Source organism: Vollenhovia emeryi, unplaced genomic scaffold (assembly GCF_000949405.1).
Source record: "Vollenhovia emeryi isolate VEMERY1.0 unplaced genomic scaffold, V.emery_V1.0 DF939141.1, whole genome shotgun sequence".
Taxonomy (NCBI): Eukaryota; Metazoa; Arthropoda; class Insecta; order Hymenoptera; family Formicidae; genus Vollenhovia; species Vollenhovia emeryi.
In genome coordinates, this window is record NW_011967225.1 from 61,061 (window position 1) to 86,892 (window position 25,832).

At 44.4% G+C, this 25,832-nt stretch overlaps 2 protein-coding genes across 3 annotated transcripts in view; one reads left to right on the forward strand and one right to left on the reverse strand.

Annotated features, from left to right (window-relative positions):
• Positions 1-1,243, reverse strand: part of LOC105566922 (cytochrome b561 domain-containing protein 2-like) — a 6,417-nt gene extending 5,174 nt beyond the window's left edge. Inside the window, exon 1 of one of the 2 annotated variants that reach the window (XM_012021327.1) lies at positions 947-1,243. In XM_012021327.1, coding sequence (XP_011876717.1) covers positions 947-949 — 3 coding nt within the window. In that variant the 5' untranslated portion in view covers positions 950-1,243. The remainder of the gene's footprint in view (positions 1-946) is intronic. The other variant, XM_012021328.1, reaches the window with a different exon arrangement.
• Positions 1,244-3,181: 1,938 nt separating this feature from the next.
• LOC105566923 (cytoplasmic dynein 2 heavy chain 1) lies at positions 3,182-25,832 on the forward strand. The gene is made up of 46 exons (XM_012021330.1): positions 3,182-3,629; positions 3,954-4,282; positions 4,367-4,529; positions 5,572-5,753; positions 5,814-5,926; positions 6,211-6,456; positions 7,080-7,300; positions 7,679-8,086; positions 8,163-8,395; positions 8,635-8,958; positions 9,128-9,194; positions 9,411-9,747; positions 9,947-10,298; positions 10,447-10,789; positions 11,059-11,221; positions 11,319-11,538; positions 11,637-11,763; positions 11,860-12,465; positions 12,610-12,856; positions 13,122-13,629; positions 14,415-14,807; positions 14,869-15,048; positions 15,211-15,576; positions 15,674-15,792; positions 15,876-16,186; positions 16,435-16,583; positions 16,834-17,115; positions 17,366-17,595; positions 17,674-17,802; positions 17,901-18,149; positions 18,297-18,733; positions 18,812-18,946; positions 19,132-19,361; positions 19,458-19,667; positions 19,813-20,101; positions 20,321-20,830; positions 20,932-21,188; positions 21,291-21,491; positions 21,559-21,790; positions 21,942-22,095; positions 22,393-22,606; positions 22,772-23,205; positions 23,285-23,587; positions 23,704-23,954; positions 24,176-24,470; positions 24,800-25,832. Exons 1-46 carry the CDS (start codon positions 3,393-3,395, stop codon positions 25,081-25,083), a joined length of 12,270 nt encoding a protein of 4,089 aa, XP_011876720.1. The 5' UTR covers positions 3,182-3,392; the 3' UTR covers positions 25,084-25,832.

A 25,832-nucleotide genomic window follows, 5' to 3' on the forward strand; every position in this document is an offset into this window, starting at 1 on the left:
CGAGTCAGAAAATCGAAAACGCTATTAGATGATACGAAGTCCAAAAACTGTTTTCTAAAACTTTGAGAGACTCTCTATTGAATCGAGATTACAAACAGACATCAAATTGAGTCTCAAGATTCATCTATTAAACAGTATCACGTCTCAAGACTGGTTTTAGCTGAGATTTTCAGCGGAATCATTGGCTCTATAAATACGGGCCTAAGCGATACACTTTTATAGTGATACACATCAGACTACGTATTGAGTTTGGGAGTAGATTGAAAACCAATCAGAGTAAAGTTTACTAATCTCAAAAGTCTAGTCAACTTGTACTCCAATTGGTCAAATTCAATCTAATCTCAATCCGCAGTCTGATACGGGCTTTTCAGAGATATACAGTTTGCACTTCTCGCGGATATATAATTTATATATCATCTTCACTTAACGTTTCTTTTATCGTTAAAGATCTTGCATGTAAAAGGTGTCACGAGCGTTGTTTCACTTCAATTATACTCGCCGGCAAATTTGAAGTCAACATTTCATTAACATATTTCTTCAAATAATAATTTCGCCTACTTCGAATAATTAAATATGTGTACAATAAATTTATAATTAGTTAATTTTATATTAATTTCGGTTTAATTAATTAACGCTGTGTGCTAGCAGCGTTCATTAATTAAACGACTCTATTAATATGACATTCGCTTGATTTGAAGAATATGCCGTAATTTATTCAGGAACCTGTAATTTACTCGGAAAATCTCTTTGGTTTCGCTTGGAAGCTATTAACGTCGATATCACAGTGATCAAAAGTAGGTGTACTCGAAACGCCGAGTGTACACGTCGTGCGATATTATATCAGTAGATCCTCTCTTCTTTTTTTAGAACAATTAGACAGCGCAACGATAACGGGCATTATCATATTAACACTACTGTAACGACAGTAACATGATTGTATATTCACCATTTTCAGCACAAGACCCGCGGACGCGCTTATACGCTACGGTTCTAACGAAGAGAGTCGGTCGAGCGGGCGCACTTTGTTGACTCACCGTTCGACACCTTTCGACTGCCGTGTAAAATCGTCGGCGGTCTTACAAGAAGAGTCGTCGTCGTCGACCCAAAAAAAAAAGAAACGTCCAAACAGGTACCCTCTCTCGAGCGTCTCGGTCGGCGTGGAGCGGATACTCGAGAGCGACACACGCGCGCAGTCGGGTTCGTGGCGCGACTGAGCGTCTGGAATATGGCGATCTAGGCTGCGGGATCCATGGATCATTATTGTGGCGTCGCTGGCCGATGAGGAAACATCGCGGTCGGCTCGGCCTTGCAGTGTCGGAGCACCGCGGCAGGCGGACCGGAGTCCGTTCGCCACGATAAGGAACCCTCTGAGGGCCGCCGCCCTCCGATCCCCTTGCTGAGAATTTCCCCGAAACTCTCCCCCGGCCCCGCGACGAAGCCTGGCGGCCTGGCGAGCGGGCGTCGCGACGTCCGGAACGGGAGGGACGCGGAAAATCGCGTTCGCCGTGGGCCCGAAGGAGCGGCGGTTCGACATTGCGGCCTTGGTGCGAGCGGCCGCAGCGGCACGCACACGTTTCGATCGCGTAAGCGCTCGTCAGGCGCAAGCATGCACGCTCCATAAATTTACAAGGCGTCCGCATAATGCAGCCAAAGAAACCGAGAGAGAACCCGCGCGGGAAATGCTTTATAACGCGTCGTTATCTGGCGTATCTCGAGACTTCTTGCGGTGTCGAAGGAGGGGGGAAGAAGAAGAGAGAGAGAGAGAGAGAGAGTCGTTCTTTCCTCCGGAGCATCCGCGCGCGAGTTGATTAAAGCCTCCGCTACAATGATTCTCGGTTCTGTCTACAATGGTCGTAGTCGTAAGAATAATCGACTGCGATTGGTCAATTCTTATCGAGCGACTACGACTACGACCATTGTAGACAGAACCGAGAATCATTGTAGCGGAGGCTTAATTAACTCTTTTTGTACGAAGGATTTATGACGTTCGTGAAATTCGACGATGTACTTAGCAATTATTGAAACGTCCTTTCTCTCGGACGTTTATACATTTTTATACGTTTCGTACACCTTTTATTGTAACTCTGGACTCCGTAATTTGTACATCTGGAAATGATGGATGCACAATCGCTGCTCGCCTGAGGGTAAAGAGCCTTAACTCTGGAAGTGAATATTTTTTAAGGCGATCTCAAATTCAGGCTGGTATTCATAGTCAGATCATATATTCAAGACCGGCTTAAGAAACGATTCCGTGTAGTCGATGAAATGTTCCATACAGCATCTTTAGGTAAAGACGGTCTTTTGGCGTCTTTATCATAGATAGCAGGTCACAGAATCCCCGTACTGGAGTTCAATTCTGTATCTTAAAATACAGTGAAAATGCTAATAGTGAGCGGCCTTGTCTCCTGCTAAGGTGACGGCTAGAAAGAGACACTATTCATCTTTAGCATTTGCACTATAGTGCAAGATACAGAATGGACTCTCTGACTATAAATACCGGCGTCAGTATCTAATTGACACATTAACATATTAAATAATAATTTTGTAACTTTAAGATCCGTGCCTTGCACGTGTCAATTCAATCTGAGGCTAAAGCATCGATACAGATGCTTCTAAAGTGTTACTTGAGGTGTTTTTCTTCAGCTTCGAATTAAATTTGAGACTTTACGTGCTAGCAATTATTAACGAAACGTCGAAAGGCATTAAGAGTAAAAATAAGACTTTTTCCCCCCCAAAAAATAAACCACACGATATGGACGTAACTCAATTTTCCATTCGATGGAGCATGGCTTTTTTTCTTAGTAAGCTGGAATCTACAGTATTTCTAAATTTACTGATGTCGTGGGCGATGATTAATTAGGAACGCAATTAGGAACCGCCCGATAGTGTATTGCTATCTACAGAACGGAGCATGACTCGCGTTTGCCGAGAATTAATGCGCTTGGATCTGAATAATATGGCGCTCCTCCTTTTCTCCGAAGCAGAACAGATTCTCTGTAGTCTAACGGTCTCCTTTACATATCTTCTTTATATGTCGCTGATCTCTAAATATTAATTATTCCTCCTACATCTGCGCGTACCATAGAGACGTCAGGTTTTCGTCCTCGTTGCTGTGAACGCGATTTCTTGAATTAAAGCACGATTTCTTCTTTCTTTTTCAAGTTGCGACACGATTAGACAGAAAGTTATCTGGCAGAATTGAAGCGGCGTCACGCGTGTCTGCGCACGTGCAACGATGCGTGTAGCGATAGTGACAGCTGTGTTGTGTGTTGATTGTTGGTCGCCGTGACGACTGACGATGACGATCCGGGGTCGTGTGGCCGGGCTCTATGCGGGAACGCCCGTGTGATTTAACACTCTGTTTAAAGCGCGTTTAAAAGCCGAGCGGCGAAATGGTGGTCGCCGACAAACGCAGACGTCTGATAGTCTCGACGGCGGGGCACTTCTTCAGCGCGTCCGTGCAACACGACGAGGAGGACGTCGAGGATCGCGAGATCCTCGATCGTTTCCTGGAGCAGTCGTCGTGCAGGACTCTATGCGCCCAGCCGGTCGACGCCGACCGTGACCAAGTCCGTTTGAAATTGAGCACCGAATTGCCCGCCGGTAGAAATACGTTGGTCTTCTTCAAGGTACTGAGACCCCTCCCTCGCGCGAAAGAGAAAGGGACGACACTTTGGCTATAAGAATTGATGGGTAGACGCGGAAAAGACTAATGTAAAAAGTAAGAAAAGGATCTTTATCGACGAGGCGTTTATCGATTTGTCTTCCTTGAGACCCGCTTAATCTGCAGAATTGTCCTTTCGTACATTTCCCTCGGTTACCGCTGGCCCCTAATCGCCGTCATGCCGGCTGACGAGCGTGGCTGTCTCTCGTGACGATTCGTAAAGCATTCTCTAGAAAGCTACGATTCAACACGCCGTTTACATCTGCTGACGGTGCGGAAATTCGTGCAGGTGACAGCGGCGGTGATCACGGAAGCGAACTTTCACGACGTGGTCCAGGTGACTTCCACCGGCTGCGGGGGCGGATCGGTGCTGATCGAGGGCCTCCGTCAGGTATGGGCGCCGACCCTTCGCTCGTCCGGTTTGAGCGCGTCTTGTCTGAAGAAGTTGGAGGAGAGGCTGCTCAGCTCCGGATTTTCGACCACCATTGCGGAGGAGGAGGAGCTCTGGAAGCGGAAACGGGGCGAGGTCAAACGGTCGCACGAGAGAACGAATTGCGAGGAGGCCGCCAAGTCCGTGAAGAACATTAAGATCGAGCTCGAGAGCGCCGCGGTGTCGAGGTGCAAACTTTACTATGTTTACTATTGTGAACTTTACGACGTTAACTATTTCACGCAATTACCATCATATCGTTTTTGGTACAGAGACGGGTTAATCGCTGTTGACGAGGCTTGCGAAGCTATTTCCGTGTTCGCGGATGATCTGTGGAAGCTCGGGGAGCCGGCGTATACCGAGGAACGGATGAGATCGTTTCTCGATGTGATCGGGAACGAAGTGGTCCAGCTGATACAAAATTATCTCAACGCGGTACTTGTCTTTACACCCAGCGAGAAATGATTCGTCGAAACTAGAGTCCCTCTAATCGGAGTCTGGCCAACAGGCTAGTCTCGGCAAAATGATGCGAGAGAGAAAGAAATATAAGATTAATATAAGAGATATATATGCTATATGTGGAGTGAGAGGGAATATGTTTCTTTCTCTCTCGCATCATTTTGCCGAAACTGGCCTGTCGGCCACCCACCCTTGCGGAAAAAATTTCTATAAATAACCACAAAGCACTGACTTGAAATAGAAATTTGTGGAAATTTTTGTATCTTCGTTGAAGCGTTTAAGTTTTTGTAAAAATCTCTACGAAATAGTACCACAAATGTTCTCCAATCAAGAAATTATTGCAAGTGGTACTTCATGAAAATGTACGGTTTTGTAAAAATTAGTACAAAACTTTACTAGTAAAAAAATTTTGAAAAACAACAAAATCTTAAAGAAATTAAACCACCTGCTTACTTGTAGAATATTACAAAAGTTAACAAAAGTGTACCAATTCTAGCATTTTCATGTTGATTTTTATAACGCTTTTTAAATTGACGTAGAACTTCTTAGATTCTGGCAGTATATTTTATTTTTCTTGTAGAACTATTTCCGGCAGGGCAGTCAGAAAGGACTCGTTAATCGACGTCGAAACGATGTTATATTGGCATCGAAACCGTCATATTGACGTCGATTCGACATCGTTTCGGCGTCGACCGACAAGTTATTTCTCGCTGGGCACAGACTCTTCTAATTACAGAGACTCTAGTCAAGACGATGTCGATTCGACATCAATCAACAAGTCATTTCTCGCTGGGTGTTGTTCACAATCAACAGTTCCGAGGCTATTCATGAGTTCTCAAAAAGTTTGTCCAAAATTAATATGCAATGAGAACATCGATGACTTCTGATAATAAACGAGACTCGATTTGCGACAGTATCAAAGGTGTTCTCGCGACCGTACGATGTGCTGTTCGGTGATGCCGTTAGGCAATTGATTTCTTCATGTGCGTACGATAATTTATGACATGCCATTCGTTAGACCGACACGATGGACGCTCGCGCAAAGGATGAGACGATCGCACTCGGAGCGACGGTGTGCGAGAGGTGGGCGAACGCCACGCAGAAGCTGACGGAGCTTTTCTGGCCGCATTACTCGCTCCATCCTTGGCGCGGACCGATCTTCGTACCCGAGAGATGCTCGAAGCTCGGCAGACGCCTCAGGTAGGCGTTAACGCATACGAGTACCATGGAATGTGATAATAACGTAGCCGCGATCTTCAGGCAGATGTCCGAGTTACGTGCGCAGCATCGCCAATTGAGCAGACTTCTGACTCCGAGCGAGAGATCTGGACTCGGTATCGAGAAATTGCTCCAGACGTTCGATGACACGAGAGGTACCCGCGGCCTCATCTTAGAAATATTTTACGGTGGTTTCCTGATGATTCATTAGGTCACACGAGAAAGCGCGAAGCAGTCAAATTGGTTTTTCTCTGAAAAAAGAAAAAATCGCAGATACCTCCGGAACTAAAATCGGCAAAGCAGTTTTTCCTGCTCATAACTTTTCACGAATTATTTAATAGATAATAGTGAGATAATCGGAAATAATCGTCACGATTCAATGAATTGTTAGATAGTTTGCATTAGTGGTACTTAAAAAGTATTAACTGCTCACCCTCAGTTACTTTGGACGATGATGAACGAGACGACGAATGGAATAGATCGATGCGTAAGATCGAGGAAGGCCTGATACCAGCCGAGGAGCGCGTGGCTCAGAAACTGAAGGACCACATTGCTGATGCCGATACCCCGAGCGCTCTGGTAGCCGAATTTGGAAAATATAGCGATTTGATGAAGAGGGAAGGGCTTAAGAGAGCGTTACGCGGAGAACGGGAGTCGCTGCTTGCGGCATATCGCGATCTAATCGGTAGAACACACTTGGGCATTAAAACGCTCTCTATATCTCTACCATGTGAATATAAGGGAACAAAAAGTATTAAGATAAAAGTGAAAAACTGCAACGAATTCGCATATGAATCGGTGAGAACGGAAAGGGAACATTTTGACGGAAATTGAATCAGCATTGGATCCTCCCTGGTAAAAATTCCGTTAGAAACGGATAGAACATGCATTAAATTCTATCTGTTTCTAACGGAATTTTTACCAGGGCTTGCTCCAGCGTAAAAATCCGAATGTTTAAAAACTGTTTTTGAACGAAACTCACATAAAGCCTCCCATTTTCAAAGTAACGTAGCGTAGAACGTGACAAATTGAAAAGAAACTGAAAATTTTATATTATATTTATGAAACAATCTTGTTTCTCTCAAATATATGATTTGATCTCACAAGTGCCTTTTCTGTCCTAACCGTTTCATACATACATCTTTTTCCTCACAGTTATAAATCGATTATTGATATTGTCAGTATTTATTATAGATATTCTTTCTTTGGCTCTAAGATTTAAGACGGTAGATATCGAGAACGTTAACTCAATACGATTCAAATTTGTCAGAGTCAGTTAATTAAACATTTCTTTGAACGGGAATCTAGAGAGTCGCCTGGCTGGTCCTGACACGGAAAATCTTCTGGATGCTCCTAAAGTGCTGCAGAAGGTCCAAGCCGCTAGATCCGCGGAGATACGGCTGGAGAGTCTAACTAAATTAGGGAAAGAGCTGCTCGCGGATCTACCGGGATACGAAGAAGTGGCGGCGCGTTTATCGAGCGCGCTGAAAGAAGCCGAAGAGAAACGACGGGACTTGGTTGAGTCATGGGTAATTTTTAATACAGTTCTCTAAACTTATTTTTGAATTATACAAGCTTTATAATCTCTCCAGGTTCACAGGTCGATGATGAAATCGATATCGATTATAATTTTTCATCTATTAGATGTGTCGATTATTTATAATTTAGTTGATATCTAGTAGATGTCATATTTAAATCGAGTCGATAGATGGAAATGTTGATTCGACTTCAATATGATATCAATTAAAATATGACTAGATAATTCTATTATAAGTAACTCGATTATTGATTTGCACATGATCTCGACTTGATTCCAACATAATATTCACCAAATTCTTCGTCGACTTGTGAATCCGGGTCATATTATAATACCTCTAAGAAGTTTAGTAATGCATTGTTGGTTGCAGGTAAACACCAGCAAGGATGACATAGCCAAGAAGGAATTAAGCTTGGGCACCGATTCGCCGGTGGTTGAACTCACTGGCACCAGCATGATGCGAGTGACTTATGATCCTCGACTGATGACTCTGATCAGAGAGGCTAGAGCGTTGTCTGGCGAGGGCGTCGAGCTACCAAGGGAGATTAGAGACCTGGTGGACAGGGCTTCGTCTTTAGCCGGACGAGCTAGAGCTCTCCAGCAGATCGCCACTTTCCACAACACGATCGGAGATCGAATGGTGCCCTCTCAAAGACCGCTTATGCTCACGATAGCTCTCGAATTAGCGCGAGCTGTCCAGGAACAATCGGGCGTCGTTTGGTCCGATCCTCATCTCGTCGACGTGTACACCGCTAGATTAAAAGAGTTGGTGAGGAAGGCTCGTCTCATTATTTATATTAATACTGCAAGTTGGTGAAACTTACGGCACAATATATCGCCTGCAGGTAGTGAAGTTTGCCCGACAAAACTCTGAATTGATTTCGAAGCATTCTACCTTGCGAAATTACGTATCGGACTTGTTGAAAGGCGATTCTGTGCACCTTGTCGGCAATCAAAATATATGGAAGGAGACGTTGACGAAAATGAGAGCGATTGTCGACGCGGTAGATGCGGAATATGGTAACGCGAGAGCTTGGAAACTGCACTGGGATCGGCAACTATTGAAGGCGTTAGGTGTAGCATACAGGTATAGTGATAGATTTCGCGAAAAAATCAAAGAGAGGATTTCGAGAAATGACTCGTCGATGTCGAAACGCTGTCGAATCGTTTCGCACTGGGTTTAAAAAGATCCAGGAAACTTATGAGCATAATAAAATGCTGCGTGTATATGGAGCGGTTCTTAATTGCATGCACTTTGTTAGCGACATTAATGTTCAATCGGGGATATTTGGTGTGAAACGCGTTCCATTTGCGCGTCTTGCCCAGGAATGCCTTGCCATCCTTGTCGAGGAAGCTGTCCGAGATTCGAGTGGAGCTCACTTTTCGGGATGGATCCCTACAATGGAGGCCGCCGCTCGAGGATATTCGCGCGAAGTTGTACTCCGGTATACGCCGATCGCTTTCCATCCCGGTGAACTTCAGGGGCGTCGGAGACGTCGCCGATGCACACTTCGGCGATTTGGTGCAGAAGAACGCGTATCTATTCAGCGGCGTTTACAAGCAAGTCGAAGTCGCTCTGTCCACCCTCGAGTTGTTCAGGACCAAGTGGTTTAGTCTAGCGACACCGGCCAACATCGATGTTGGAGAACGGTAAACTCAAAATAACATTTTTATTTCGGAAATCACTGTGCAAATGGAGTCCTATTAAATTTTTATGAAAAAAAACTGATTAAAAGAAGACCTATAAATGGGTTAATAAGTCTGAGCAAAGTTGTATTGATATACGTATATTACATGCCTATTGTCTATAATTGTTTAGATTGAAAGGTAAACCTCCCCAAGAATGGGCAAAGGCTTTTAAGGAAGCGAAACAATGGGCCCAAGAAGTAAGTTTTATGTCACGAGGATGAGAAAACACGTCACACTCTTAAATAGATAAAATAATAAATAAATTAATAAATTTTTGACCGTACTCTGATGTGCGTCTTGTTGCTTCGTACTTACGAATGTGTAGCTTGCTCTTCGATTCCATCTGTATTAAATATTGACACTTCTATAACACATCTAGCTACATAATGTACGTTGAATTTTCGCCGAGGTAGGTCGGGAAATTACGCGGCTGCGAGGTAAAGATCTCCTGTATATGCGTCGACACGGCGACGACGAGGAACGACTTGGAGACTGCGTCTCGTCGTTATTGGGAGCGGCTGTGTTCCGATCTGAGAGCGGAAGCGTCTTCGCGGCTGGTGGCCATCGTAGACTTCCTGTCCTTCGCGTCCAAGGAACTCGAGCGTAGGCCACGCGACGTGGAAGAGGTCGGATTAGCCCACGAGGCTCATGCACGCATCGAGCAACAGTCGGCCGGAATCGCCGAGGAGATGGAAGTCGTCGCTGTGCTTGCCAAAGTTATGGCCGCGTGGACCAGTGAGAAGCTCGACGGTAATGTCTCGTCCTCGAAAAGTGAGAAATGATTCGTCGAAACGATGCCGAATCGACATCAATTTAACAATGTTGTTTCAACATCGACCGACGAGTCATTTCTCGCTGTCGTGCAACTGCTCCAGGAAAACTGATCTTTCGTAAAATTGCAAATAGAAATGGAAACCGAGCATTCTTTTTGTTTATTGTGTTTCTGCAGGCGTTAACGCGGCTCATGCCGCTTGGCAGGATTTGGGGGATCGTTTGGAAAAGCACAAGGCCGTTATGGCGCGTCTATTGGAAGACGCTAAAGTTAATCTTCGTCATAAGGCGATAGCGCTTAGGGACGAACGAGAAAGATGGCAGGTAAAGTGGTCGGCCAGATCGGAAGATCTCACGCTCGACTGGTTGATGACGATGAAAGAACGTTGGCTCAATCTAAACGGGCAGCTGGATTCCTTGAAAGCGGATTGCAAGAGAATATCCCTGGACCTCGAGAGTGTCCTGGAAGACGACGACACCAACTTGTCACAAGTGGCGCGTGAATTGGAAACCGAAGAGTCAAATTACAGGTCTCTTTAACGGAAGGCTTGTTTCATTAAACTGGAACCTTTTGTCTCTTTAATTATCTTCATTTATACAAAGTCAAAAGTAGTTACTTTTTTTTATTACACTTTTAACACATAAACGAATTAATAAATGGATTAAACGCTATTGCAGGTTCCAGTCCGAATTTTTGGAGGAGCTGAAAAATCAGGAAACCGAGGAGTGGGCTGTAGCCAGAAGAAGATTACCGAGGCTTCACGATTGGCTCGATTCTTGGAAGAATAAAATTCGGTTGCACGACAATCTGGAAATCGACACCTTCGTCGGTAGAAAGATAAAGGAAGTCAGATCCGCGATCGAATCTATCCAGCCGCTTCGGGGAGACGAAATTACCGATGAACACTGGACCGAGTTAATTCCTATATTAGGCTTGAAGATAGAGAGTCCACGTTATATCACCTTAGGCCACTTGCTTGCTTGTACAAAAGCGTTGAAGGAGAGCGAGGCTCAAATAAAAGTAAGAACGTGAAATTCTAAGATTGTGAGGAAGAAAGGAGCGATACATCGCGGTATTTTAGTATTTATATTATTGTTCCTGTAAAAGACATATGGCAAAGTACAGTACGTTTCACGAAAAGTCTAAACTATTTAAAATGATTAAAAATAATAGGTTTGAGCGAAAGAGGGGGGGGGGGCAGGGAGAGAAGAGATCGGCTGGATATGTAGCAATATACGTTTCCATCATAATTCTCCGATTTTCATAAACGTATGTATTCGTTTATTCAGGAGATAACAAAACGAGCGATCGCAGAGAGCGGGATCCGCCAGGCGTTATTAGATCTGGAGATCTGGGAGAGTACGGCGTCACTTCCGCTGCAAGAGTCAACCGACAGTAAGAACAGGACAATTTTACTCGTCGCAGACTACGGCAGTCTGTTAGCGAAAATAGGTACTGTCTACACTTACTGTTACTGAAAGTTTGGTTTTCATCAATTTGTAAGCGGTTCGCTTCTTTTATTTCAAATTTTGAACGTCTCTGATAATAGAGGAACTGAGGCTCTTGCTCGAAGGAGCGAAAGGCACGTCAGGACACGACAGGTTCGCGTCTAGAGTTGCGCGCTGCGAAGCGGCCCTATCGGAACTCGAAGAAAGGATTAAGGCACTCAGCAGCGTGCAAAGGAAGTGGATCTACTTGGATCCAGTCTACGGAAGTGGAGCGGCTCCCAGTGACTCCGGAAAATGGTCTAGGGCTGATAAGGAATTTAGGTCTGTTAAACTATGGGCAGGCCGATTTAATTCGCTCACGCAGCTTCGGAGCTTGCCTTTATACCTAAATGTCAATTTGTGCCTACGTAAACTTTTAGGTATCTCATAGGAGAAGTATCTCGGGATCCCAGAGTACCCCCCTTGAGACAACTTCCATTACCAGCTTTAATAAGTTTAAAGGATCTATTAGACAGGTGTCAGAAAAGTCTGGATGAATTTTTGGAGGTGAAATTTAGCATCTAACCGAAAAATAGCTGAAGTTTATCAGAAAAATTGTGTTTAATATCCAAGCTAGCCTAACGACAAAACTCTTAATTGTAGGAGAAACGAGCTGCTTACCCGAGATTGTACTTTCTCAGCGATGAAGACCTTTTGGAATTGGTATCGGGCAGTGGAAGAGGCTTGGAGGCTCATTTGCCGAAGTTGTTTCACGGTATTGGTTCAGTAGTAACGGAAAATAAATCGTTAACGGCGATTACGTCGCCCGAGGGAGAGATATTGAAGTTACCAGAGGCCGTCGACCTCGCCGAATCTTTACCGCAATGGCTAAATAATCTCGAAAACGGAATGAGAAGCGCTCTCCGCCAGAGTTTGGAGAAGTGCTTGAACGACTCCGCACCCGATCCGTCTGTTTATCCCACACAGATATTGTTACTGTCGGAAAGAATAGGATTTACCGAGCGCTGCGAACGCGCCCTGAAAGAAGGCCGCGCCGCTCTGCAGAAGCTTGTCGAATATCTGGAAACGCAGAGGGCGAGGTACAGAGGTCTGGAGGATGCCGGCGACAAGCTGACCGCGCTGAAAGCGCGCGGCCTTCTTCTGGATACCGTTCATCATCTGCAAGTCGCCCGGACACTGTTCAAGATGGTGGTAACGGGCGAGAATTCTGATTGGACGTGGCACAAACAACTGAGAAGTTACAAAACTGTAAGTTTCGATTAAAAATTAAATCGATAGCAATACGATATTTTTTCAAACGCACTCTACATTTAAGTAATAAGTTTTTCAGAGGTATTTCGCATTTTATTGATTATATTATTATTACGTTATACTATTATATTTTAATTAAAGAATCAAGGCACGTACGTCGTACGATGCGCCGGTGCAGAGTTACCGTATCGCTTCGAGTATCAAGGGGCAGCCATCGGCTTAGTGAGAACTCCTTTGACAGAGAAGTGCTTCTTAGCTCTCACGCAAGCTATGAAGCTTGGATTGGGTGGGAGTCCGACTGGTCCCGCGGGAACCGGGAAGACCGAAAGTGTCAAAGCTCTGGCGTCTGTTTTGGGTAGACTAGTTCTCGTCTTCAACTGCGACGAAGGTGAGGCGTTTGTTCCTCAAACGTTACGGCAGAAAATTTTCACTAGTGGATTAAACGCGATTTACTCTCTAAAAATCAGTCAGCAAATTGTCACCGAAATCAGTGAATGGTCTCGCTGATTTACAATTACAAGTGTACTACTGCAATTTTCGCTATTCACTGTTTTCAGTGATAATCCACCGATTGACTTTTAAAGAGTATGAATAGACGCCACGCGTTCTTGTGCACAAAACTAGGTTTAGTATTAAAATGTTGCGAAACATAGGGATGGACACCGGCAGTATGAAGCGTATCTTAGGTGGCTTGGCGCAAGCTGGAGCCTGGGGCTGTTTCGACGAATTCAATCGTCTTGAGGAAGATACCTTGAGCGCGGTATCGATGCTGGTAAGGCCGCTTCAAGAAGCGCTACGGAACGGCTCATCCGAGATCCTGCTGGGCGATCAGAAGATCAAACTGGATCCTCACTGCTGCATCTTCATCACGATGAATCCAGCCGGCAGCGAGTACGGCGGCAGGCGCAAGCTGCCGGATTCCTTAGCGCGACTCTTCAGGCCCATCAGTATGGCGCATCCAGATAAATCAGACATAGTCAGGACTCTGCTGGAGTGCGCCGGTTTCTTAGAGGCGACCACTCTTGGCAAACGGCTCGTGGAGGCTCTCGATATTGCCGGGACCATGCTTTCCGAGCAGCCGCATTACGATTGGGGGCTCAGGTCGCTTAAATCTGTGCTTGACGCACTGCATCCGATTCCCAATGTCGATGAGACCACCAGGTTTGTTCGTCTGTTTTCAAATACATAAGATTGAGAAAGTGAATCTTATCGCATATGTATATCATTAAGAATTGATCCTTGTCACATTAATATTAACATATATTTTTACTACTTATTATTTATTGATATTTTAATAATGATTAAATTGATTAACGCAAACTTGATCTGAAAGTTTTGCAGTCGGGACTTTTCAGCGATAATTTTGAAAATCATAATTAAAAGATTAAGAACCGGCAATATCGACATCAGATATCTCAAGCTATGATTATAATACCCTGAATTTCGTGAGGTTCTTATTAGTTTTCTTAGTGACACGTCCTTGACTTAAAAATCTAACAAAAGAAATATCACCGCCTGATAATCATTTCACGTTTTCAATTTATCAAATGTTACATTTCTTATCTGAAATATGTATTTGACAAGCGATTTTTTCTTGTATTTGATTGCGTTGGTAGATAAGAAAACAATTTATTTTTGATATAGATTTCAGTTCGTGATTTCTTTCGATAAGAGATGCTTTTCTATTCCCAACGAGAAATGATCCGCCATGTCGAAACGATGTCGAATCCACGTCAATTTGACGGTGTCGATGTCGATTAGATATCGTTTTGACATTGATCGACGAATCATTTCTCGCTGGATTACGTATAGTTTAGATAAATATATGTGTGAATTTTTAAATAGAATTAAAAGAAATCTGCATTAAGATCTTTAAATACACTAATAGAAACTTTTGTTATTGAAACTATATTGGCATGATGGAAAGCTTTCTTATTTTGTGCCAGGCTTCTCGTCTCGATCAGAGCATCGACCCTTCCGAAATTGACGGAGGCAGATACGACGAAATTCCTGTCGTTGCTGGACGATCTCTTCCCGAAAACTAATCTTCCCTTGTCGGTCTCCACTGAAAGCGAAGACTTGGTCGTCGCATTGCTGAAGATCTGCGAAACGCGGGGATTGACGAAAGAGATTACCAACAGGTGCGTTCAACTGAACGATTTGCTGCAGAGCAGGACGGGCGTTGCCATGGTCGGCCCGCCCGGTAGCGGGAAGACACTGATCAGGACGTGCTTGGCTGAAGCAATGGCAAAAACCGGCGAATCCGTGCAGCAGATTCTCGTTTATCCTGGCGCGATACCAAAGAGCAGATTATTAGGTCACGTGAATCCGCGGACGAGGTAAAGTACATGGAACGCAATGATTCCTTTTGTATTTTATTACACAAGTATCTGTGAACAGGGAATGGAAGGAGGGTGTTCTATCAAGCGCGGTAACGTCTGCTGGGAACTCGGCGACCTGGATCATCTTCAATGGGGACGTGGAACCCGAGTGGGCGGAGGCATTGAATTCAGCCCTGGACGATAATCGATTACTAACATTGCCCAATGGAATAGGACTTAAGCTTGGTAGCGGTACAAGGTACAAATATCATGGATTGAAGATATCTAAGACAACATTCACAATGCGTAGAGGCAAGATTTGCCAAGTTCTAATTATGTATAAGTTGATAAACTTCAACGCTTTTGCAGCATTCAAGTACTCAATTATACTCGCATGTTGTACAAATGTTTGTGAAACAAGGTTCATCTTCGAGACCCACAAACTCGCCGATGCTAGCCCAGCTACAGTTTCCCGATTGGGCGTGCTGCATCTTGGCTCGACGAAACCGTCGTCTTTGTTGGTGCCGTCGCGTCTAGAGCAATTCTCGTCAACCGCTGCGGAGATCGCGAACACCCATTTATGTTCATGCATCGACGAAACTCTGAAAATGAAGGGCAATGGCTCCTCCGCGTCTGGTCTGATGGACGTCACGTTATGTCACCTTCATAAAGCGCAAACTTTCGCTCAGGCCACTCAGGCTCTTCTACTCTCGTTGTGTAGCCAGGTGGAGGATGCACAATCTAAGGATAATTTGGCGAAATTTATTTACGGATCGACCGAAAGCTGGTGAGCTCCCTAAACGGATCTAATCCTCTCGAATTCTAAAACAATAAGCTTGACTACTGCCACGTCGAATTTTTTCGCTCATAAAATTACTTCTCAGGTGTCCCGATCCACAAAAGCCAAGTGCGGTTCTTTACGATCGCGATACCGATCGATTGATACCCTTCGGCGATACATACGAGTCTATTGACACCGATTACGGGCCCATCTCGATTTCAGGTATTGTTAAAAAGTTTCTGCATTAAAACTTTAAAATTATACCTTTAGGAGAGACACAGATCCTATTCATGTAACTTATGCAGATCGTACGAAGAAGGCATTAGCGGCTATTTTGCCCTGGATAGAGGATGGCCAACCGATTATGATTCGTGGACTCGAAGCTTGCGGTAAAAGTGCCTTGATCGACGTTGCATTGGCAGGAATAAAAAATCAGGATATCACGACCATGGTGCGAGGATCTTCGCTTTACGGTCCTGACGATCTCGTGAGTCGTTTGAAGAAGGCCTGTTTACGCATGGAGTCTTCATCGCAGGGTAGGACGTACAAGCCGAGAAGCGGCTCTCGAGTGCTTCTTATCTTAGAAGATATGCATCTCGCTGCTAAAGACTTACAGGTATAATCCAGACAAGTCTCTTCTCTAATCTGTCGAACTATTAATTTAGAGACGTCTCATAACTGTCTATGATAATAACTTCAGCAAATGAAAGATAATATTTTTTAAACTTGTCTTTTATACTGTTTTCACTTTAACGATGTTATTAAATTCACAAGTATTACTTTCTTTAGAAATAATAGTATGTTAAGACACGTTCTCAAAATAAAAGAAACTGCAAAAAGTCAATGAGATCAAATTATCTTTAGGAATTAGTGAGGGAATTACTTCAAGAGGAAGGCTTCCTTGAAGAGGACCTTGAATTTTCTAAAATATCCATAACAATTATATGCACTGCGGATGAAACTACTCGATTGCATCCAAGACTCGAAGCCTTATTCGCAACTTATTATCTGGAGTAAGTAATTTCTCTAAAAAAATATATATATAAATTAGAATAGAATAAAGGAAATCCATTCTGTAAAATTAATCACACATACATAAATTTAATCTTTTGATTTTTTAAAATTAAAAGAAAAAGTAGAGAATAAAAACTAGAAGTTCATAATTTAATAAATTTTAATTAATTCCGCTTAATCCACGTACGAAGAATAGTAATAAATTTTCAACGAGATCCCGACACTTTGCATGAAATATATTTGCTATAGATACCCAAGCCAAAAGGATGTCGCGGCCATTCTCGAACTTCATTTGAGGACTTCTTTAAAAGAGGTTGACTTTGTCATGGCGGAGTCTTGGATCGCCCGCATGAAGCCTAGTATTTTGGACGCTTTCCGATCTGCTAGTTCCTCCCAGGAATCTCCTCTCGTCTGGACTCTTAAGGATATTGTCTTGTGGGCAAGGCTCTTAAAGTATTATCCTGCCCCTGAAAACGAAGCGTACATCACTCGTTATTTGTTGGACATTGGACAACGTCTATTTCGCGCGAGGTGTTCTAACATTACGACACTCTTACAAGGGGAAATTGTTCTCTAAAAACGTACTATTAGAGGAAAGTCCTGTATTATGAGATATGTTTTTAATATGAGATAGCAGGCTTTCAACACCCAAATTCAATCACAAAGGATCTTATCTCGTAATAGGAGATTTTTCCCTGTACACATATGTATATATACATTTAAATTTATTTAAACGTTTCTGTCTTGGCAAGTAATCATACCGTTGCAATTATTAATCTAGATTAACCCCCAAGACGTTGACACGGTGGGAATCTCTGTTAATTTCGAAGGATTCCGAGGTAAAGGATTTTAATAATGATATATATGCATGGAAGAGCGCGAACACTGGACTGTATCCTTTGAGTGAGGAGCAATGGCGGGAAGAGATAGTTAACGCAGCAGCTAGATGTGCCAGAGAGGGTCAACCAGTGCAGGCGTCGATTTCGTCTTATCTTTTGGAAATCGTAGCTGGTGTGTGCTCGGCCGAATTAAATCAGTAGGTAAGAGAAGAATAGATATTTACCGTAACGATATTAAATATTTCGATAGGACTAAGCTGGGCCATTGGGTGCGATTTACGTGGTATAATTCTCATTGGACGACCGGGAGCGGGCAGAAGATCAGCAGTTAAATTAGTTGCAACCTTCTCTTCCCTACGACTGATCGATTCGGGACCTGGTACTGTAAGACGTGCTGACATCTGTAGAAATGCGTTCTGTCTATCATTATTACATCTTGCCTCTCGGAATCTCGTCATGTCCGCTAATCATTTTTAGAACGCGGTAAAGCGGCAATAAGGAGCGCCGTACAAGCAGCCGGCATTGAGAATCAACCGACTTTGCTCCTGCTAGAGGAGCATCACGCCAGGGAGGAGGCCTTAGCCGTAATGGTGAGCGCCATAGTATCCAAAGGGGAAGTTCCAGGACTTTTCACGACGGAGGAGCTTGACGCCCTGGTCGCACCGCTCGCCGATCTGGCTCGAAGGGAAGATTTTCAAGGGACGCTGGAGCAGTATTTATATCATCGTACGTGTACTCAAAATCTCATTCGACATTGGATAAATAAATTCACGAGGGATCGTTTCTCAGAAAATTTATAAATCTTGCGTTGCATCGTTTGGTTGACTTTCGTTCTCGTCGGAAGATGCGTATAGCGACTGACTGATTTCACAGGCCTGCGCAAGTATCTCCGAATAGTGGTGATCTTAGATTCAGAGGAGATCGAATCGTCGTCGCTATTACGTCTCGGTCTTCTTCGACATTGCGCGCTGCTCGGGTCTGGACCCGGTGGCCCCGGCGAATGGTGGTCCCGAGAAAGCTCGCTGATCAAACTGGCGATTCAGGAGGGTACTTTGCAACTGAATGAGGAGGAACTACCGCAAGGCGCAAAGGTCATAATCGGAGCTCATCTTCAGGCACCTCGTTACCAAAGGGCACCGGCGCGGTTTCTTGCTCTGGTGCACACCTGGCGACACCTACGCGACATGTGGAGCCAGGAGGTCGAAGAGAAGCTGCGATCTCTGGAAGCCGGTATTAGCAAGCTGAGGGAAGCCGGCGAGCAAGTGGCTAAGCTGGAGGACGAGGTGTCCAGGCAACGCCAGGAACTTGAGGTCCGCGTATTTCAATAACGTTATTATGCAATTTCTTGTATTTGGCAATACTGCAATCACGTAAAATCCTGCTTAAAGGTGGAAAAGGGGAGAGCCAACGCCGCCCTCGAACAAATTACCGCCACGATGAGAGGCGCAACCACTCAGAGGGGAGAAATGACAAATTTGAAGGCTAATACGGAACGCGAGAGCGTCGAACTCGCACGGCGTAAGGTAATATCTTTCTCTGCCGTCTTGTATCGTTATCGATCTAGAAAAAGGGAAGTTTTTTTACACAATTTAAACGCTCATTCCGGCCCTAAATGAGTGTTTAAGCAGAAAAACCGAAAATTGCGTAAAATCGAGATACGACCTAGCGAAAGAGATCGGTCGATATATCAATCTTACTGTTTGCATAGGCGGACATAGAGAGTGAATTAGGGAAGGTCGAGCCTTTGGTGGCGCAAGCTGCTCAAGCGGTGGCTGGTATAAGTGCCGATGCTTTGGCTGAAGTTCGTTCGTTGAGAGCACCACCGGCGCCGGTGAGAGACGTGCTTGAGGGTGTTCTCCGATTGATGGGCATAAAGGACACGTCTTGGAACAGCATGAAGACCTTCCTCGCCAAGCGAGGTATCAAGGACGAGATCAGGCAAGCGACAGTTATTGGCTTAATCTACAGCCGATCCCTATCAATTTTATCTTATTTAACAGTTTGCATTTTACAACGAACTGAATTTCCTTGCAGAAATTGGGACGCAAGACGCAGCACGCCTGCAAGTTTAGAAGCGGTCGCCAAACTGATAAAGGAACGTCCAGACAGCTTCGAAGAGAAAACGGCGAAGAGAGCATCGGTGGCGGCCGCTCCGTTAGCCGCTTGGGTCCTCGCGAATCTTCAATATGGCCAGATTTTGGAACAAGTCGCTCCCCTGGAACGAGAACAACGTCAATTAGCTGAGTATGTTTCCATCTTCTTATTACGATTCTTTATCTTCGTCAACAATTTTCTCCCATTTTTCTACCTAAATCAGAATTTTTACTATTTATTGTATATTTGGTTGCTTTATTATTCGGTTTTTTAAAAAACTGTTTTGTCATTTAAGAGGATTGGCGGCGGCTGAGGCACAGCTGGGGCAATTGACAACGGGATTAAATACGGTAGAGAGCCGTGTGGCGCAGCTTCAGAAGGAACTTGCCGAGCACACGAGGAGTGCAGCTGAGTTGCAGCTGCGAACTGAAGCGACAGAGGCCGGTCTTTCGACGGCGCGTGCTCTGTTGCAGAAACTCGATACCGAACATCGCGATTGGCAAACGCAGTCCCAAGAGCTAACTTCCAGGAAAGAACAACTGGACATTGAGGCAGCTAATGCAGCAGCTCTACTTGTATATCAGGTAACCAGTCTTTTTGTTCAAAGTCGCCAGCGAATAATTAGCCAATGTATTGATAATCGACACAACTGAAAAATTCTAATTAAGAAATTTACTGCGAAAAATATTACCACCGGGGTTTGAACCTGGACCTCCTTAGACGTCTCACTAACTCGACCGCTCAGGCGTGTGGTTTGAACATCTCGTAAAAAATTAATGACTTACAACATTTTGGTTACGCAGGATCCTGGGCGAGATGACGACTGGAAGAAATCAGCGACCAAATTACTGGTAACTGAACGTGAGATATTATCGTGGAGGGCACAGGGTTTGCCGGCAGATACGGCAAGCTTGGTCGCGGCCTCCCGCGTGCTGAAAGGACCTCTGGTACCTATTTTCCTCGATCCCTCGGGGGTGGCTGTCACCTGGATCAAACGCAATTTCGGCACCAGACTCGAGATTACTCAGCCTGAAAACTCCAAGTTCTTGACAGCTCTAGAGCTTGCTGTGCGTTTTGGGAAACCTCTGTTGGTCGAGGAATTAGTCACGTTCCCGGCGATATTGTTGCCTATACTTCGTCGGGGACCGCTCAGATTGGGCGATCGCATTCTGCCGGCTCAGGAAGGCTTTCAACTCTTCTTGGCTACCAGGAAGAACCAATTGGAAGATATCCCGAAGGAAGCCGATGCTGTGCTATGCGAGATCACGCTTGGCGCCGGTATGAGAAGCCTGGCGGAGAGATTCGTAGAGAAGGTATAAGAAAACAAATTAACCTACGTGCAATAGTTTCTGATATGATATTGTCACCTGATTCTCTTTTACATTCGAAACATTATCAATAATGTTCTTATCAGCTCCTGTTAAACGAGACGCCGGAGCTTGAGGCGCAGAGAAGAGAAGCCTTAGAGAGGGAAGAAAGACTGTCCGGAGAACGGGACGCCGCCAGGCTGGATGTGTTGAGCCAATTAGCTACAGCCAGGGGTCAAGATCTCTTACAAGAATCCCAAGAACAGGGAGGCCTCTTGCATTCGCTGGAAGCAACGCAGTCCAAGGCGAAAGAGATAGCGATCGCGCTCGAAGAGAGCAGACAAAGTTTCGCTGAAGTCTTAAGGTACTGTCGGAAATTTTAACGCCGCTTCTGTATTAGACACATTAATCTTCACGCCGATGTCAACACGTGACAAACAACGCCGTTTTTGCCCTCCTCTTTCAGGCGTGCCAAAGATCACGAAAAGTTCGCGCAGTTTGCCGCTAGCGTTTACGAGACTGTCCAAGGGTTGACACTCCTCAGTTCTTTGTACGTCATCTCCTCAGAAGCCTATACCGATATCTGCTTGAAAGCGGTGCAGGATGACATTTCGTTCACGAACGAAGACAGAGAGAAACGGGAATCGCGAGGTTCAATTGAGAAACGGTATGCACATGCCCATTACGATTGTGGAATGCTAAATACGAGATCGTCATGCAGTCTGTTGTGCCAGGTTGATAACGCTGACGTTTCACCATTGCGCGAGGGCGGTCTATAGGAAGCACAGACTTCCGCTGGCGTTGCACATGGCGTTGTCGTTAAACCCAGTGCCAGATGTCGAGAGAAATCTCTTGTTTGACAACGGCGCGGTCGGCAACGCTGATAATTCCGACTACGAGTTATCTGAATGGATACCGGACGAACGACGCGAAGCTGTACAGGCCTTAGGCTCTTCTCTACCAAACGTACGTATCCCATGCGACGGTAGGATCAGTAAATAATCGAAAGTTGCGTTAAATTAATTTTTCAATACTTCCCACGGATAGAGAGAGAGAGAGCTTGAGTAAAACAGATTTGAAATTTTACTGATATCGACGTCGCTTCTCTTTCTCAAAGGTAGCCGCCAGACTGAAATCTTCCTGGCTGAACGATATTTCCGACATCTATGCTGACAAGGGGCTCAGCGCCTTTCAAAAAGTTTTAGTCGTTAAAGCTCTGCGGCCTGACTATTTGCACACCGCTCTTTCCAAATTGGCTGCGAAGCAATTAGGCAAGTGCCACACATTATTAAAATTATCTCGAATTTTCCGTACACTTGAATATCGATCGAAGGCACTTTTCGTGTTCCCGAATCCTTTACACTTTTATATAATAAATATATAGTATTGTGTATAAAATTATACATGAAATATGTCCATACATATTTTTATATTAAATACTTCTATATAGTTCTATATATTTATTCATGTTTATGCATGAAAAACTTTTTACCGGGTTACACCAGACTCCTTTCCACACGATCGACTCTTTCAAGCAAATTTAATTGTTAGAAATTTATCTGCGAAAGGTGTGAAGGATTTGGCGCCGCCTCTATGGACTTTAAGCACAATAGCTCAGGAAAAGGCGTCGTATCCTGTGCTGTTACTTCTGTCGCCGGGAACTGATCCCGGTCCTGAGCTCAGTGTATTAGCCGAGAAATATACCTCGGCTGGATTTACCGAAGTTTCTCTAGGCCAAGGACACGTCACTCAAGCGGAACTGGCGTTGGAAGCCGCGTGCAGGTAGAATCTCATAACGTCCAAAAACATCGCGATACAGTATGTGTATTACAAGTGACAGAACTTAAAAATTCTTCACTTTGATAGAGATGATAGAAATTGTTAAAGTAGAATTTTAATTAAAAGTGCACGATCTTGTCGAATACCGAGCGACACATTACTTCGCAGAAACGGTGGTTGGATATTGCTGAGCAACTTGCAGCTGGCTCTAAACTGGCTGCCGCGACTGGAAAGTATGCTTCGCTCGCCGATGTGCACCACGAACAAAAATTCCTCCACGAAGATCTGGCTCACCACCGAGGAGTGTTTCGGATTCTACCCGGGCTTAGCGGGGCTCTGCCTGAAACTGGCGTACGAGCCGCCCGAAGGCGTGAAGAGGAATATGAGAAAGTCGCTTCAGCAGCTGCGACAGTCGCAACGTAACAGCGACGATGTCGCGGCCACTACATTGGTGCTCGCCTGGTTACACGCGACGCTTCAAGAACGACGGAACTTCGTTCCTCAGGGTTGGATCAGACCGTACGAGTGGAACGAGTCGGATCTCGAGGCTGCCTACGAATTGGTGGTGAAGGACGTGGCGAAGGAAAGACGATCGCAACAAGGTATGTGAAACGTAAACGTACATAATTGAATTTAACATCTTGAACGACCAATGTATGACGTATACGTTGACGTGGAAAGGAGATTGGCAGATCGGCAGAGGTTTGCTCGACGTTGCGGTTTACGGCGGCCGGCTTCAGGACGCCTATGACGCAAGAGCGTTGCGCTCGATGATACGCAACGCGTGGTCCAGAGAGATTTTTGAGGGACGCCGGAAGCTGGGAGACGTGATGAAGGTCACCGATATAACGATGGGTGATCCGCTAAAGCCATTAGAGAATTTGGACGATGTCGACTCGCCGAAAGAGTACTTTGGACTTCCTGCTAACGCTCATAGAGCATGGGAAAGGGCCGCCGCGGAAAGAGCCCTGGCGTATCTCAAAGGTGACTTTAAAAGCAGATGAGCCGGAACAGTGTCTAGATTTTATCAGCGTGTTATTCTTATATTTGAACCATCCAAGCCCTCAGCGTCAACTCATAACACTTGAATTATTCTCAAGGTATCTTGATGAAGCCTTTCAGCAACAGCAAAGGGACTGGCGATAAATTAGAAAGGTCGAAAGTCAAACAGGATCTAAAAGAAATTATGGAACGACAGTGTTCCTTGACGTTCACGTGCGATACAGGTGCCATAAGCGAACGGAAAGGGAACCCGTTGCAAGACTTTTTCATCGACGAGATCGATCTTACGAAAAAGTTGTTGCATATTGTACAAACGGACATGGACGCGCCGTCTTTCGAAGCTAACGAGGCAAGGCAGATTTCGATTTGTGGAACTATACTTTCATATAATTATTTTAGTACTAAAAATATATAATTATTTAGTAATTTAATTGGCTACCTCCAGCTGTGCCAGGTCCTAAATGGCGTTTACGCTTGTAATTGATTTACATCTTAAAAAGGACCGAGTTAAAGTTTAGTCACAATTTTTTTTTCTCGTGATAACAAATGTAATCGATTTTCTAATTCAAGACTCCCAAGCACTGGTCCGCGGAATGGCGAACGGGCCCGAAAAATACGATTCAGTTCGTGAAGGCGCTTCTGTCCAAATACGAGGCGCTGAAATCCTCAGCGACAAACACACCCCGTCGAGTTGACTTGTCCCAGCTGTCCCGTCCGCGGGCTCTTCTAACCGCCCTGAAGCAACACACTGCACGGGAGCTCGGTCATCCGTTGGAAACGCTTAATCTTCGTGCCAACTGGACCGAGAGTCGTACAAACACAGAGTGGCGAGTATCGCTCCAGCTCGAAGGTTTACTCGTATCAGGTAGGCCTGATCAATTATTTTGTCAGACTTAACAGAATCTGATACAGTATTCACAGTATCAAATTCTTAGTTATTACAATTAAGAATCGCGTTTGACAATTTTTGAAAATTTTCCAGTCATATCGAGAAGTCGAGGGAGTCGATTCTGTATCTTACATTGTCTTACAGTGAAGACGCTAAAAGCGAACGGCGCTGTCTCCTTCTGAGCGAACAGTCAGGACGAGACAAAGCTATTCATTTTTAGCACTTTGACTACAGTGTAAGATACAGAATTGACCCCTCGATTTATAATTAAAAGAAAGACGGTCTATGCAACATCTCGCTTACAGGAGCCTCGATCGAAGAAGGTGTCTTAAAAGATCTGGATGCAAATGCGGCAGCGGTTGCGGTCGCTCCGACATGCCAGATAGCGTTTATGCCGGAGGAATACTCGGACGATAAATCCGGTGGCGACAATTACGCTCTCGAGGATACGCATCGGCAAGATTATCTGGACATACCGGTGTATACGAGCGTCCAACGGGAGGCACTAATTTGTTCGTTACCGATCACGTGTCCGCGGGAGGAATGCGACTCGTGGTTACGCCGTGGCGTCATCCTGTATCTGCGATAAATAGCTTTCGTAATTGTGCCCAATTAAACTGATGAAGATGAAGACAGATGGTTTGCAAGTAGCACCAGACGTTAAATCAGATCTCTGACAACAGCAAATAGTTCTTAATTACCATTAAGCCAGCTATTAAAAGATATGCATTTGTTTTCACGTTTAATCTCGATACGAATAGACATGGAGCGGTATTCATAGACAGATCTTATACTCAAGATCGTCTTAAGATCACCTTTAGATACTCCGTAGCCAATGAAACGTTCCGTACAGCATCTTTAGATAAATTCGAGACGGTCTTGAATATAAGATCCGACTATGAACACCGGCCACAGACTTCTGATTCGTGCAGTTCTGAAGAGTTTTAAACTTTTTATTTATTTATTGACCAGATGTATTTGTTTGTCAAGCATAATTTAGGTCTATAAACCTCGCAATTAAATAGCTTTCGTAATAATCCCCGATTAAACTGATGGAGATGTAGATACAGGATGATTTTCAAAGTAGCACCAAATGTCAAATCGAATCTTCAACGAAAGCAAGTATTTCGTAACTATCTTTAAATACTAGATACTGAAAGACATTTATTGATATTTATTTAGATAAAATATATTTATTTAAATTTATTTAATCTCGTCAAGAAACTTGGCTTTCTAGTCTGTCTAGTCCTAAGATATTTCGAACTGTCTTTTCATCAAGTATAATTTAGAATATCAATAAATTTGGTGTAACCAATGATATGTAGTTTTTTAAAACGA

Excerpts from the sequence above, each read along its gene's own strand:
- LOC105566923 (XM_012021330.1), top strand. The coding sequence starts at position 3,393 with ATGGTGGTCGCCGACAAACGCAGACGTCTGATAGTCTCGACGGCGGGG. Across the intron at positions 19,668-19,812 it reads GAACAACGTCAATTAGCTGA|AGGATTGGCGGCGGCTGAGG; the intron begins GTATGTTTCCAT and ends TTGTCATTTAAG. Across the intron at positions 23,588-23,703 it reads AGCCCTGGCGTATCTCAAAG|GTATCTTGATGAAGCCTTTC; the intron begins GTGACTTTAAAA and ends ATTATTCTCAAG.